Source organism: Poecilia reticulata, chromosome 19 (genome assembly GCF_904066995.2).
Source record: "Poecilia reticulata chromosome 19, P_reticulata-male-v2, whole genome shotgun sequence".
Classification (NCBI taxonomy): Eukaryota; Metazoa; Chordata; class Actinopteri; order Cyprinodontiformes; family Poeciliidae; genus Poecilia; species Poecilia reticulata.
The window spans coordinates 16,988,782-17,003,343 of NC_088848.1; the positions used below are offsets into that span (position 1 = coordinate 16,988,782).

The window sequence follows — 14,562 nt, forward strand, 5'->3', positions numbered from 1 at the left end:
AGCCCCCCTGGGGCCCATCAGGGCTATAATATCTCGCCACATCGCATCATCACTAAAATCAACAATTAGAATAGTGACAATAATGGGTAAACATGAGCTTGTCGAGCTGAGCTGCAGGCAACGAGCAGCTGTCAAACTCCTCAATTACCCTGGAAATTATTAGGACTGAAATGGAGCTCTGCAGAATTATGGCTCGCACGCAGATGAGTAGAAACACAGGGCACTCACAAATGAAGTGAATAATGCTGATTATTGGGCAATTACTGCATGTACTGCTACGGGCTTCTTTGGTCAACAGTGACACGGGACAAATAAAAGAGCAACTGAGACAGGTTGAGTTTTACTGTGAATAAAATGTCTGTTGGAAGGATAAGGTGCTTATTTTACCTTACAAGGGTGAGAAATTCAGTAACTTAAATCTCAGTTTAGCTCAGAGAAAAGACAAAAGCTCACAAACTCCATCTCAGACTCGATTTAACCGCAGTCAGCAGGTTAAATGTTGAAGTTCATGACAGGACTGTTAGAATAGGAAGAGTTATTGGAAAAGTTGAAAGATAAAGCATCTTTCCAAAATATGACTCTTCCACTAAGAATTGCCAAGTTATGTCTGGATGAAACAGTAATTCTGGAACGTCTCATACTAACTTGCAATGCTTCATTAGAGTAGACCATGAACTCATCCGTTTTCCATTTGAGAACCAAACGTGAGGACATTCGTATGTCAGCTGAAACTTAGTTCAAACCGGATCGCCAACAGGAGAGCAGACCTGGAACTCACTGGAGTGTTTTACATGTTCAGCCTAACTTGAGACCGCTGACAAGACGAGCTGCAGAGTAGAGATACTCAAATCCAGAAACAGAGGGCTGGTCAGTGCACCCTTAGACAGGCAAAGTGGAAAGATCCATAGCCTTGTTGTAATGAGACCACTTATCCTGACTGTGTGTATTCGTCGCTCTCATGCTTAGAGTGTAATTTCATTGATTGGAGCCCTTTTGGACTTTGACAGATGGACAGGAAATGGGAACATCCTGACAGCTTATTTTATCTTGACATGGACGAGACTAACGTTTGTTTCATTGTTGCTAAACTTCCATCAGAAAAGAATTCATCCTCTTGAGGACCATCCTTCAAGATCGATCCCAAAGACTAATCCTCAGTCTGAGCTTGGAATAATGGGGCAATGGATTTGTTCAAGTCAGAAAATAGAAGAACTGGTATTAAAATTCAAATGATAGAAGTTGGGTTATCTGAGAACAGATAGTGTATGAGTGCCGGAGTTGGGTTTGTTGAGAAGGTTTGGGGTTTCCGAACTGCTGCAATATTACTTTACAGAGGTGGATAAGACTGCCTTAGCCAGTTCCTATGTTGTTAACGCTTCGATCGGCTCAAGGGGTCGAAACGATTGCCTTCTCAGAAACGCTTTGAAACAAAAACTCAAAGCTTTCTGAGAAAAAGCTGAAATGCCCACAATATTTAAGTTAATCTGCACAAGCTTGAGAGGATAAGGGTTTTGTCTGATGTGAAGCAATCATTTGCAGAGAAACAACCATGTCTTATCTGCAGCTTTCAGAAACTATAAGTGCTTTAAAGACCTTTTGAAATTTAATACAGGAAAAAACTATAAATATATTGGATAGCTGAGAAATTGTGCATTACAGTCAAGCATAGCAAAACCTGTGAACTCAGCTTTGGTCCCATGATGCAGTCAGATAAGCTAGAAAGCTAGCTCTTTAGCAAGGATATAATACGAGCTGGTAACCGGGAACCTCAACTGCAAAGCAATGAAGATGTTTACTTGCAACAAAAAAAAAAGCTACATTAAATAGTCCCACCACAACAAACCATATACAAGGTCAACTTACATTTTCTTAATAAATTTAAGACTTTAATTTTAGACACATAAATTTAAGACTCTTAAAGGACGCGCAGACACTCTGGTGTAAAACTACAATTTCCACAATCTTCAGCTGCTCAGCAACTGGCCTCCAGGTGGCAGTATTATCATCTATCCATTTTCTTGCACCCTTTTTCCCTCAGTGGGGTCGGGAGGGGTGCTGGTGCCCATCTCCAGCCAACGTTTCGGGCGAGAGGCGGGGTACACCCTGGACAGGTCGCCAGTCTGTCGCAGGGCAACACAGAGACACACAGGACACACAACCATGCACACACACACTCATACTCATACCTAGGGGCAATTTGGAGAGGCCAATTAACCTGACAGTCATGTTTTTGGACTGTGGGAGGAAACCGGAGTACCCGGAGAAAACCCACGCATACACAGGGAGAACATGCAAACTCCATGCAGAAAGACCCCAGGCCGGGAATCGAACCCAGAACCTTCTTGCTGCAAGGCAACAGCTCTACCAACTGTGCCACTGTGCAGCCCGGCAGTATTATCAACAAACGTTAATCTGTAGTTTATCATCAAAGACTACCTACCGTATTTTCCGGACTATGAGGAGCACCTAAAAGCCTTAAATCTTCTAAAAAAATCAGCAGTGCACCTTATAATCTGGTGCGTCTTATGTGTGCACTGAATTCCAAAATCTGTCCCTGACACAAAGACATTAAGTGTACAGTACGTACACCAGCAGCAATAAACCAATCGGAGAATTGTTGTCTGAGTTCTGCAGCATATGCCTCCAGTTAAAAACCAGATTGGTTTTTCCACGCATCACCGTCCCTGTTCAATTGCGACTCCATGCGCGCCCATCTCACTGCTACTGTGAAAAAGGAAGTGAAGCAAACTAAATTTGGAGTTTGCCGTCGTTCCGGGAGGATTAACAAAAGAACTCCAACCGCTGGACATTGGTGTAAACAGGGCGTTCAAAAAGAAGTTGCGAGCAGCGTGGGAGCGATGGATGACAGACTGCGAACACACGTTTACCAAGGCGGGGAGGCAGCGCCGGCGAGTTACGCCACCACGTGTGAATGGATTGTGGATGAATGGGCTAATGTATCTGCCTTAACTATTGTCCGAGCTTTCGCGAAAGCCGGCATCATTGTTGAACAGCCACCTGGAAATGAGATTGACTCCGACAATGATGAGAGGGACCCTGGCATGTTTGATGGCGAAATTGCCCAGCTGTTCAATTCAGATACAGAAGAGGAGGACTTTGATGGATTTGTGGAAAAAGAATTAAAAAATAATGTGAGTATATTGTTACATAATCAAATAAAGTTCAACTAAACTTATTGTTTTGCTTCCGCTACCTTTTTTTTTTTGTTGTTGTTGACCGTATGTTTTAGCATGCTTCTTATAATCCGGTGCGCCTTATGTATGGGTTAAATACAGAAATGGACGCCATAATTGAGAGTGCGCCTTATAATCCGGTGCGCCTTGTAGTCCGGAAAATACGGTACATCACTTCGGAGTGTCCGAACTTTAACTTTTTTCAGTTGTGATTTACAGCACCAGCTCAGATTACATAGTCCTGACAGATAGCTTGCTTTGTGGGAATCACCATGGGAAAACGGAGGGGAGAAAACTGAAAATGAGGAGACGGAGAAGGTTTGACTGCAAGACAAAGGAAAGTTGCTGCCGTACCACGCTTTGTCACTGAAGTAAAGCACAAGATTTTCCACTCCTGAGCGAAAGCATGGAGAAGAGACACAGAGAGGAGAGAAGGAGGAAAGGTTAGAGGAGAAAAAAGCTAAAAATAATCAGATTTCACTGCAGTTTAAAGCACAAGGAAGATTTCCTTTGTTAAAGAGGTCGGGGCCAACAATCCTCCAGAATTTCTGAAGGTCTTTCAGTTTCTTTGCACTTTCATTTTTCATTCTCTCTCAGTCTAGGATTTGTCCATTTTCAGAAGAGTATTTTCTTTGTTTGTTAAGCCTTCTATTTCTCATTCAGGCACTTAATGAGCCGGGGTTGTCTTGAAAAGGACAATTTAGTGTAAATCGAATTTTCAGAGAAATTGTTTTGAGCCGAATGTCACGGAGGTCAAAACTGAATCCTACCTCTCTTGTCAAATCTCTACAAATTGTCAAAGATAAAAGAGAACAAAAGAAGGATCTTAGCTCCAACGAGGGGATTTCCAGAGGTGAAAACCCAAACGTTTACGCTTCTCTCCTGGGTCTCGACAAGGTTTCCTTTACTTGGAAGACACGCTCGTCTGTTTGGGGGTGTAACCTCGACTCGTTTAGTCGCGTCGAGTTATTGAGGAGCAAAATGTGCAGGCGTACTTTGAAATACCTTCAAAAAGCCTTGGAGAACTATTGATCAGGAGGGCACAGAAGCCCTGACTGCTTGTAAGGAAACCTGGACGGGAAGCATTGAGAAAGCTGAATTTCAGTAAACTTAAGTTAAGCTCATATCTGAGGTCAGTTTGCAGTCAGGCTTGCTGATAAATATCCCAATGGGTGAGTAAGGAGAATTTCTTTGATTTGGGGGAAAATGTGTTTCGAACAGATGATTCAGAGACGGTGGAGCGGATTAATTCTAGAACATCAATGAATCGGTTCAGCCAAACCTGAACAGCATCCTGCTCAGACAGGAGCTTCAAAGGTTTGAAAGCGATAGTAAGAACTTCCTCCAAGTAGATTCGGCTGATTTCTGTCAAAACTGTTGGATTCATGACTAGTTTTTCCTAAATTTTCTGTACATTTTTAAAACATTAAAGGCTAATTAGTGAACGTCTGGTGAAGGAGTCTTGACAGTTTTGTGACTCACTCTTTCTAGCGAGGTGGGAGGGGATGCTTGGCTTGGGCCTCCCCTTGATAGGCCTGGAGCGCTGATACTGCCAGGGTGGAGAGAGGAAAGGGACAGGAGGAAACGCCTGAGACGGAGACGGGGACAAAGAGAGACGGAGAAGATACTGATACTCCACATGGAGAAAAGACGACAGGATAGATGAAGGACGAGGAGAAAAAAAAAAAAGAAGGTAGCCCTCTCAGAAAGTTTCCCCCTTAAATAAAAGGATTTAACGCTAATAAGTGAAACGAGGAACAAAAAGAATGTGGAGTAAAAATAGCTGCAGGTAATGAAAGTGAGAGTTCAGAGCGAGGAGAAAAAAAGATGCTTTCTGCCTGCACAGTTTGTAAAAAAAACAAAAAAAAGAAGAAAAGAAATACAATCAGAAATTCATGAATCAGAGAGTCAGAGATGGCGCAACCAACAGCAAGAAAAAAAAAAAAAAAAAAAAAAGGATTTCTGAAAAAAAATTTTTACCCCACAAAAGAAACTTAAAAATGTTTCCTGTGAGAACCTTTAAACTAATGGTGATTAGTTCAGATTACTCCATTCTATTTTCTGGATTTTTCTGTCCTGGGCTAACAACAAACATCATTATAGGTTCTGTTTGTGGATCATGATTTCATGTGGATCATGATTTCATTCATAATGAAAGTGTTCAAGTGTTCAAATGTGCGTGCATGCGTGTGTGTGTGTGTGTGTGTGTGTGTGTGTGTGTGTGTGTGTCAGTGTGTGTTCTCACAGTGTGTTCTCTCCATGGTGTCTGCGAGGCCACACACTCGCTTTTTGTCACACTTGTCTGCGTTTGCTGCTCCATCCTTTCAGATGCCTCCTGACAGCGACACCTGGTGGTCAGCGTGGGAACAGTCTGCACATGCACACAATCGTCAGTCGTACACAGGTAAACAATGACTAAAATATTTAATATTTGTTAATGTCTAAAATTCTCAAGGCTGTGAGTTTTTTTTTTAGAGACTTAATCCTTTTTTTTTTTACTAAAACTGAGCAAACTGGACCTGCAGCAGCATCAAACTCACCAGTTGAATGGTTAGTTGTGCGATGGTCCGGTCTCGGCTCCTCAGTTCCTCCCGGAGCTGCTGCACCTCCTGAAGGAGCGCCTCCACCTACAGACGGACAGGTGGAATGTTGAGCCGAGGGATTATGGGAAATGTAGGCTAACACAAAAGACTAACAAGGCTGAACTTGCTGACCTGCGAGTCTGAACTGTGAGACAAGTCGTTTGTTTCTGGACTTAGTGTGTCTGTGGTCAGAGTGTCGTCGTCCAAATCCTCCTCCTAAAAAAAAAAAAAAGAGTGGAAATAAACATATTTAATACATAAAGACATGGTTAAATTAGAAACAAGATTAGGCTTATGGATACTTGATTCATTCAATATTTTGATGACTCATATTTAATATGTAAACTCTCAATTTCTTCTGGAGCCTGTCACCAAGGCTCCAGCAGCCAAATGTAAACTTTTTTTAAACCATGCTTGGAACATAAACAATGGATGATTTGACGTCTAAGTTTAACGTCTCTTTAGACAAGCTGTTGGTGAGGAAGAGCGTTCCCTCTCACCTGCAGCAGCAACCTCTGCAGGAACTCCAGCTGTGACCGGACTGAGGAGCAGTCCTCAGCGAGTTCCTCCACATCCAGACCCAGAGCCTGAGGAGCCGGAGAGCAGCAGGCCGACCTGCAGAGTTTTAACCAACGTTTACAGAAGCAGGCGGAAAATATAAAGGGAAGCTGTGATTTTAAGAGGATGGAGGAAAGAAATACTGGTAGAGCACGCTACCTAATTTTATCCTCCTTTGTTTCAGGGTCTTGAGAGAGTTTGTAGCACTGGGTATCACTGTGGACCGACCATATGACAGATTCAGAGTTAGAGAAGTAAAAAAAAAACACACAAAAAATTAAGATTCCCAGCATGAATTTTGTAAAAAAATAAATAAATAAATAAAAAAATCCGCCCACTTCGACTTCTTAACTCGTCAAGGTCTGCAGAAGCCTTAGACATCTGAAGTGGTGTTTATACAGCTCTAAAAGCGTTCCAAAGGTGGAAATTGGCCTTGAGTCTAACCAGTGGTGTCGATGTGCTGAAAGCTCAAGCAGCCTTCACATACTGAGAATATTTAAACATGAGCAGAGTTCACCTCATCAAGATGTGCGCTGTAAGATTCCCCCCCCCTAACAACATAAAAAAAGAGGTTAAATCTCCACATCTTCCAAAAAGTTCTGCCATGTTTCTGCCTCATCTGAAAACACCTTCCCTCATCCTTCCACCCACCCACGGCCGGATGTAGAAGGATGTGGAGCCCTGGGCTGGAGCCTGTTTTGGTGCCCAGTAAACTAAGAAACAATTATTTTACTAATGCAAATTTACAGTTTGTTAACAGGTAGCCCTCTACGTCAGCAGATATGAACTGATGCTTTGTAAGTTTAATACTTCCTCTTGCCAATAAATAGTAATGTTCTGTACAAAGAACTGTTTTTTCTAGAATATTGTTTACACTCATAAATATCCTAAAATAATACAACCACCATGGGTTTTATACAAAATTAAATGATTGCAAAAGGCCCATTCACTTACAAGAAAACAAAAAGCTTTTGATGCTTTTATTCGGCTAACACAATTTAGCAGTTGGTTCCATTTAATAAGAAACTAAATTAAAATCACACGTGAATAAGTTTGTCCATGTGGTAAGTCATTAAATACCATCATCCTCCTGCCACTTCCTGTCGTTCACTTCATCTTTTCCACCATTACAACACCCAGGTGGTTGGTCACATGACTTGTATGATGCAAGAAAAAAGGTTTTCCACTGCTGTTGTGTGAAATTAAGTTGGAAAACAACTTCATCCTAGCACAAAAAACTTTTTATTGAAACCCCCCAAACTGGACTTGATTCAATTAAGAAAATTTATTTTTACAATTTGGAGCTATAATTGCAAGAGAGACACATCTGCCAGTGGGAGGAAAACTCATAAAGGAATCATTTTTCCTGAATGCACCACTACTGTAGCTCTATCATATGCTAGAAATCATAAGATGGTTTGATTTAACTATAAACAGCCTTAGATAAACCAGTTGTCTTCTCACCTCTCCATGTCGTTGTCCTGCGTTCCCCAACAGAGCTGTCTTCTTCTCCACTGAGCCATGCTGGACAGCCCCTCTCCATCTGCAAGGTTCAGTTTCTTAAGGTCATTTTTAGCAGATGCAAAGCAGGAAGTGACACCAAACGTCCTTATACATCCTCATGAGAATTCTCTTCCTCAGAGAGGACAGCAGCAAACATGTTTCTTTATCGGACTCTACATAAACATACCGCTATGCAGCGAGGAGTCCTCTGGGAAATCCACGTCCAGCATGAGGTCATCGTCAGCCAGATCACAAGAGTCCAGGTTGTTTAAGAGATCCTGTGGAAAAGTACATCTTTAGGAAAATGTTTGGATAGATTGAAAGCATTAAACATCAAGTTATAGAAAAGAAAAACAAGGAAAACTGATATTGGACATTATTTGAGTCCATTCCAGCTACAGTCTATCGGATATTTGTGACATTAAAAATAACATTAAAGAGGATTTTAAAAAAACAAATCTCCTCAGGTGTATTCTCTCTCAGATTTTTAATGGTTCCATGAAAAATTCTTGTTTTTTTTTCTTTCTGATGTTGACATCGTTTTCCAGAAAAGTGTGGAATTTCAAAAGGATTTATTTGGATAATTATGGTTAGAAAAATCCAGAATTTCTTATCATACATTTAATTCTTTTAAATCTCATTGTGTACAGTTTGATCCCTTCCTTATTTTTTTATGCTTCTTTAGTACCTTTGTGCCATCTAAACTGGAGTTAGTTTGGGAACTTCAGATCAAGTTTAAGGATAGTATAGTTGTACTTTTTTGGATTTTGAATTAGTTGTGAATACATCCAAGTTCAATCAGTGACTTACAACCCAAAACGAGAAGAGTTGGACAAATACCGCATGTTGAAGACATCATATGATTAGAAATCATGTAAATCATTTTAATAAGCCATCTGTTTTTCACAAAATTCAAAATTTTATCTTCCGCAAATGAACAAAGTCCTGAAATTCAAACATTTTTTAAGATTCAGTTTTGATTTTTCTCCCCCACACTCAACCAGAATTGGTAAGAGAACAACCCCGAAGAGCAACACTGACTCCTGGTGGTGACAACAGACAAACACAGGTGTAAATTCAAACCGGAGAAAGACTTCAGACTTCAGCCGAGAGCTGCTCGTTAAAGTCCTCAGATCGTTAACGGCCCGCGCTCGTTAGGATCAGGCGCTGAGCGAGCCACAGCTCATTAACACAGAGGACACACTGAGACAGCAGGCTCATTAACAGCCTCTCTGCATCACTCACTGGGTCCACTGGCTGAACTGAACTGAAGGTCGGAGCCCGGACCTAAGCCTGCTGATCCTCCTTCAGCTTATCTGAAACCTCCGGGCTTCGTTTATCAGATCCAAACGCTTATCTCACAGAAACCGCAAAAGCAGCAAAGAGTCGATGTCGGATGAATAATTATGAAATTAGACGAAAGGCAGAGCTGATTAATTTTCTCAGCTGTGACATTAATCTGCTCAAACTGCTTATTTCAGGGGAGTCCAAAGTCGGTTCTCGAGGGCCGGCATCCTGCATGTTTTAGTTCTCTCCCTGGTTTAGCACACCTGCATCAAATGATGGCTCATCAGAAGGACTAAGCAGAACACCAACTTGCTGAGGAGGTTGTTAAAACCACTAGGATGCCGGCCCTCCAGGACCGACTTTGGACACCCCTGGCTTATTTGATCAGGGAAAAAGATGTAAGTTTGAGAGGTTCTGGTCCTCCAGAAATGTTATTGTGTTTTTAAACGATTGGTTTACTATCTGTAGATTTGAAGACATTTTTTAAAAAATGTATACGAGTAAGAACTCAGCTCTGTATGCTGCAAAAGGATAAGAAAAAAAAAAACCTGAATCTGGTTGGGTTGTACTTAGCAGAAGAGGACACCAGAGGGCGCCAGAGAACGTTTAGACTTTTTCAAACCACTACAAATTTTATTGACGCTTAAGGGTCCATCCCAGCAGCACCTTCAATAAATTATGGTTCTTAAGTGAAATCTAAAGCAATAAAATCAGCCTGATATGAAATTTTCATATTTGGCTTCTGGTTTCTGGGTCCTGTGAAGCAGAAGCAGGGGGGAGAAAAACCCCTAAAAGTGGATTGATTTTGTGCAAATACACCTGCAGAGGAGCAATCTCCAGGGGAAATATGGAATAAAGAGGGACTATCAGTCCAATAATCTTATAAATTCATCCCCCTGACTTAACTGTGAAGTTAAGCTGCCACGTATTTACAGTTCCAACCCCTAGAGTCTGAAACAGCTCTAATATTTTGCTAGAAACCTTTAGCTGTGTGTGAGGAATAATAAACCGATCTCCCCCTCTGGTTACAGCAAGAATAAATAACTGACAGCTGAATAAATGATGAGGGGTAAAGTCCTTACGATGCTGTTGATGTCCGAGTCGAAGCTCCCGATGTGGTGGGTGGTGTTGCTATTGGTGTGGATTGAGGCGGTAGTGGTGGCGCCCCCCAGAGGCTCCAGACCTTCCTCGTCCCACATGTAGGTCCCACCAGAGCCACAGCTGTCAGAGGGGGACAGGTCCAGAGAGGAGCCACCCTGTGAAAGGAAAAACCTCAGGATCATTTCGATTTGAACTGACGACAGTCTAATATATGTTCTAGAAACGCTCGTTATTCTTCTTTTGTGAGTCTTCTCCAAGAGCAGATTATTTCTTTCTGCAAACATTCAATCGCATTGCTTGAGGTCCTATCTTTGTCTCGTTAGTCTTTTAAAATTTGACCAATTCCCCCCCCGCCCCCTCCCAAGACTCATTTCTAAATTTTTGTGGAAAATTCTAATCTAGTGTTCTTGATTTTCTTGATGTGGACAATTACACCCTCATTGTTTCGACCACAAGCCATTTCTCCCGCTGGCATTAGACTCTCGAGTTGGTTTTGGTTGTAGCTTTACAATGCCCTGCGCTATAGATCGCTTCCTGCTTTTGAAGCGGTCTCTTATCTGCCTACACCCGTATTTGCATTCGAACCGCGCCACAGCTGACTTCAACCGAACAGAGACCTAGGTTTTCAGGCGGACCAGAGTTTGCTTTTTTGGTCTGCGTCATTGTTTAATTGTGCATTCACATCTCTGCAAACAAACCGGACTTTCTAAACACACAAACTAGAGTTTGGCTAAAGTGCACTAAACAGAGTTGGAGCAGAGATAAAATTTAAATGTAAAGCACTTGTTTGGTCACAAGCTGAATCACTACCCTAAGGTTTTCTGCCATTGCTGTTACATTACATTAAGGCCGCACAGCATCTCCTCTCGCACTGAACTTTATAAGTACAAGCTAACAGCTGTGTGGGACAATGTCGTGTCCAGCTCTGAGGCAAATCATTTCTACAGGTTAAAAATTTAAACATTTGCTGAAATAGGCTTTTGTGAACAGAAAACTATTGTTCCTGTGATCCCACATGCTGCTCCACTCATGTTTGAAAAGAACTCAAAGCAGGAACCACATGAAGCATTTTCGGTCCAGATGTCCAATGAACTTGGTGGGACGGTTGCAAAGCCGCAGCCTGCTGATGGGAGTGTTAAAGCGTTCAAACAATGAACTGATGAGTTCACCTATCTTTGCTTTGGGTGGGGTCAAACTGCACCTGCAGCATCAACAGAGTGTAACAAAAAGCCATGTTTGTTTTGGATTAATTATTTGGAGCTGTATAGCGTGAATACGTACGTTTTTTTTCCTAGATGAAAATTTGGAGAAAGACCTTCAGTTATGTCACTGCGCATTTTTAACTTGTAATGCTTTATTTCAGGAAAACGACTTCAGTTGGTGTCCAGATATCTTGACCTGGACATCAAACAGGAATTCAAAATTTTTATAAATTTCGAGTTAAACCAATAAGCTGAGGTGTACTCGGGTAACGGCGAGAAAACAAACACATTAAAGTTTAATTCTAGGATCTTATAATGACTAAAATAAAAGGTTTTTTGAAATGTGATCTAAAAGCGTAAGGCAATTTAAATTTATGTCGTTTTTTAAGAAGATAAAGTTAGATAAAAACGCTCAATGTATAGAACTCTACTCTGAATTTACAGCTGTGGAAACAGGGTTAGATAAAGCTGAACAATCTGGCAACCTCTGCTCCAGAATGTTAACTCACAGCCATTCATCAGCAAAGAAGTTAGAAATACTACAGGTTTGTATGCTTGGATCAATGCATTTAAATGTATATGAAGCCATAAAATTGTAATTTTTGGGTTACTTTGAGGAAAGAGCTAAAGAAAAAAAAGTTTTGGACCTTAGGACAAGAAACCCTCTGCAGGAGCCGTCACACTGATCTGGTTCAGTAAGTGGACCAGAGAGATTAATGGACCGATGATCTCTAACAGTATAGTTGATCTGGGTTTAAGCGCCTTTTGACTATTTTTCACCCATATATTTTAATCGAAACAAAATAGGAAACAGAAATATTGTTTAAGGTTTTGTCTAAACCAGTTACCTGTTCATGATAGTCAGGCTGACTTGACTTTCTCCGACGGGCAAGTTGGTTAAGTCGGTGCTCGTCTTTATCACCTGGACACAAAAACAACTTTTTTTTCAGTTGGAATAGTTAAAGTATTTAGCTGACCTCAACAGCAACTTTTTTTTAAAAATTCACCTCTGATGGAAGTCCAGTCCAGACTATCATCCAGGAAGCACAGTCCTGTTGTCTTGGCAACCGTGCTAATCGCGTCCTTGTCGTCATCCAGCCTGGTGCATGACTGGTCGAGTCCTGAGTCATCCTCCTCATTTTTGGATGAAAACAGTAAGATGCCAACTCCTCCGTTTCCTGACAACAACAAAAAAAGAAGAGAACGTATTAAAATGCAAAACGTAAAGGAGATCGGTCACACAGAGTCAAGTTCTGATTTTGAACACAGAGGATTTTTCATGTAATGTCACATCATTCACATAAACACATCACCAACCAATGCATTTTCTCTGTTATGTAGCTTCTATGCTAATGTTTACAGCACATCTAGAGAGTGTCTTACCAAGATTGTCAAAGTCATCCATGTATTCCTGGCTGATATCATTCCTGTCCAGGGAGGAAGTGGAGGACAGGGACATGTCCTCAAGCGTCTCACCGACAATCGATCCCACTCCCTGGGATGCAAGGTCGTCAGAAAGCTGCTCCGTCTCCGGAGCGTCTGGAGTGTTTTCTGCAGGTAGATCAGATACAGAGATGAAACCAGACTAGAATGAGATCAAAGTCTTCAAATCCAAAAATGACAATCGATTTAAGAAAAAAAAAAAGCTAAGAAGGTGAACCTGGGCTGTTTTCGGTAGATGAAGGCGTCTCCACAGAGTCCTTACGTCTCATTGGTCCTCTGTTTACTTCCTGATCACTTCTGCATGAGTTGATTCCTTTTGCTCGAAGGGGTCTGGACTGCTTGACGAGCGACGGGCGGGACAGCTTGTAGCTGATGCCGCTGGACCTGGAGGTCGGACTCGGTAAGAGGGGCTTCCTTAGGGCCGACTGCGGCAGCTGGGAGGGGTTGCCGCCAGCCGCCCTGCCTGATGCGGCTCTGCTCACAGGCGATTTCAACAAGCTGCCTCTAGGAGGAGCCTGCGAGGCGCACATGGGGGGAACCCGTTGGGTGGTCCTGTTGGTGGAGAAGGGGCGGGACGTGTGGGGAGAGGCGGTGGTCCGGGTGAGGGTGGGAGAGGTCTGCTGTCGGACCTGGGTGAGGCTCCGGGAGCGGAAGCGGTCACTTTCTGTCAGCCGCGTGGAAGCGGCGCAGCCCAGGTTGTCGCTGGAATGGGAGCGGCTAGCTGCCGGCTTCTTAAGGAGCGGGGAACCCGATCGGGACGCAGGGCCCGAGCCGGGCCTCGTACCTGTCAGGCGAACAAAACTCTGAGGTGGTCTCAGAGAAGCGATCGCCTTTGTCCCTGCTTTGGATCCGGGACTTGTGTTTGCACTCTGCTTGGACAGTACAGAAGAGTTCGGAGTCGGTTTGGAAGCTCGTGATCCATTTTTAGAAATGGGAAAAGCTCTGGGGCTGGACTGTGGAGAAGGGGATGATGATGACGAGGAGTATGATGTAAGCTGGCCACAACCTTTCGCTGTGGTGGATGTGGTGTGTTTTCTGGCGTCGTGCTGGTAGAAATGCAGCTGGCAGTTGCTGCGATTCTGGACGACATTTCCACCTTTCCCTCTCTTGCACTCAGCCTCTCCGTCCATTATCTCGTCACCATCAGCTGCGTTTTCCTTCCTCCACTTTGCGGAAAACGAACACGGCACTCGGATGAATCCGTTCTGCTTCGCAGAGGACGGGGGCACGGAGACGCCCGCCGGTCCGGGGTGGTGGTAGAATCCGTTGGTGAGGCGAGTTCTGCCCGCGGCGGCCGCAACACCGCCAGGCGGAGCCGCCGCTGCAGGAGCCGTCTGGGCCCGGGGCCGGAAGCCGAACTTCGGCAGCCTGGAAACCATGGTGGGCATGGCGGGGGGGTCAACAAGAGGTGGGGCTGACATCAGACTCCGCCCACTTCACCATGGAGAGTCAGGAGAGCTGAACAGGGAGGAGAAACATGATGAGAAGAGGCACAGTTTGGGTGCTTTCCAATGAAGTTATAACTTATTATATAAGCATGTGTTGCTTCTTGTTGTAGTTTCTTAGTTTTATAATTTTTTTCTTTCTGCAGGTTTAGAGGCAGACTTCTATCTCATTCTTTCCCTTTACAACTTTTCCCCACCTTTCTTCCTCTCTTTCCTTCTTTTTTTTATTATCTCCATGATCTTTACA

The 14,562-nt window shown here is 43.0% G+C and overlaps 1 protein-coding gene across 2 annotated transcripts in view; it reads right to left on the bottom strand.

The window, feature by feature from the left end:
• Positions 1–14,562, bottom strand: part of ccser2b (coiled-coil serine-rich protein 2b) — a 50,464-nt gene that overhangs the window by 21,956 nt on the left and 13,946 nt on the right. The window contains exons 2-15 of one of the 2 annotated variants that reach the window (XM_081600619.1): positions 13,088–14,328; positions 12,811–12,978; positions 12,435–12,605; positions 12,276–12,349; positions 10,207–10,380; positions 8,025–8,115; positions 7,799–7,877; positions 6,494–6,550; positions 6,277–6,391; positions 5,909–5,992; positions 5,735–5,821; positions 5,440–5,565; positions 4,677–4,782; positions 3,549–3,588 (exon numbers count right to left, since the gene is read on the bottom strand). In XM_081600619.1, coding sequence (XP_081456745.1) covers positions 3,549–3,588; positions 4,677–4,782; positions 5,440–5,565; positions 5,735–5,821; positions 5,909–5,992; positions 6,277–6,391; positions 6,494–6,550; positions 7,799–7,877; positions 8,025–8,115; positions 10,207–10,380; positions 12,276–12,349; positions 12,435–12,605; positions 12,811–12,978; positions 13,088–14,291 — 2,576 coding nt within the window. In that variant the 5' untranslated portion in view covers positions 14,292–14,328. The remainder of the gene's footprint in view (positions 1–3,548; positions 3,589–4,676; positions 4,783–5,439; positions 5,566–5,734; positions 5,822–5,908; positions 5,993–6,276; positions 6,392–6,493; positions 6,551–7,798; positions 7,878–8,024; positions 8,116–10,206; positions 10,381–12,275; positions 12,350–12,434; positions 12,606–12,810; positions 12,979–13,087; positions 14,329–14,562) is intronic. The other variant, XR_014085059.1, reaches the window with a different exon arrangement.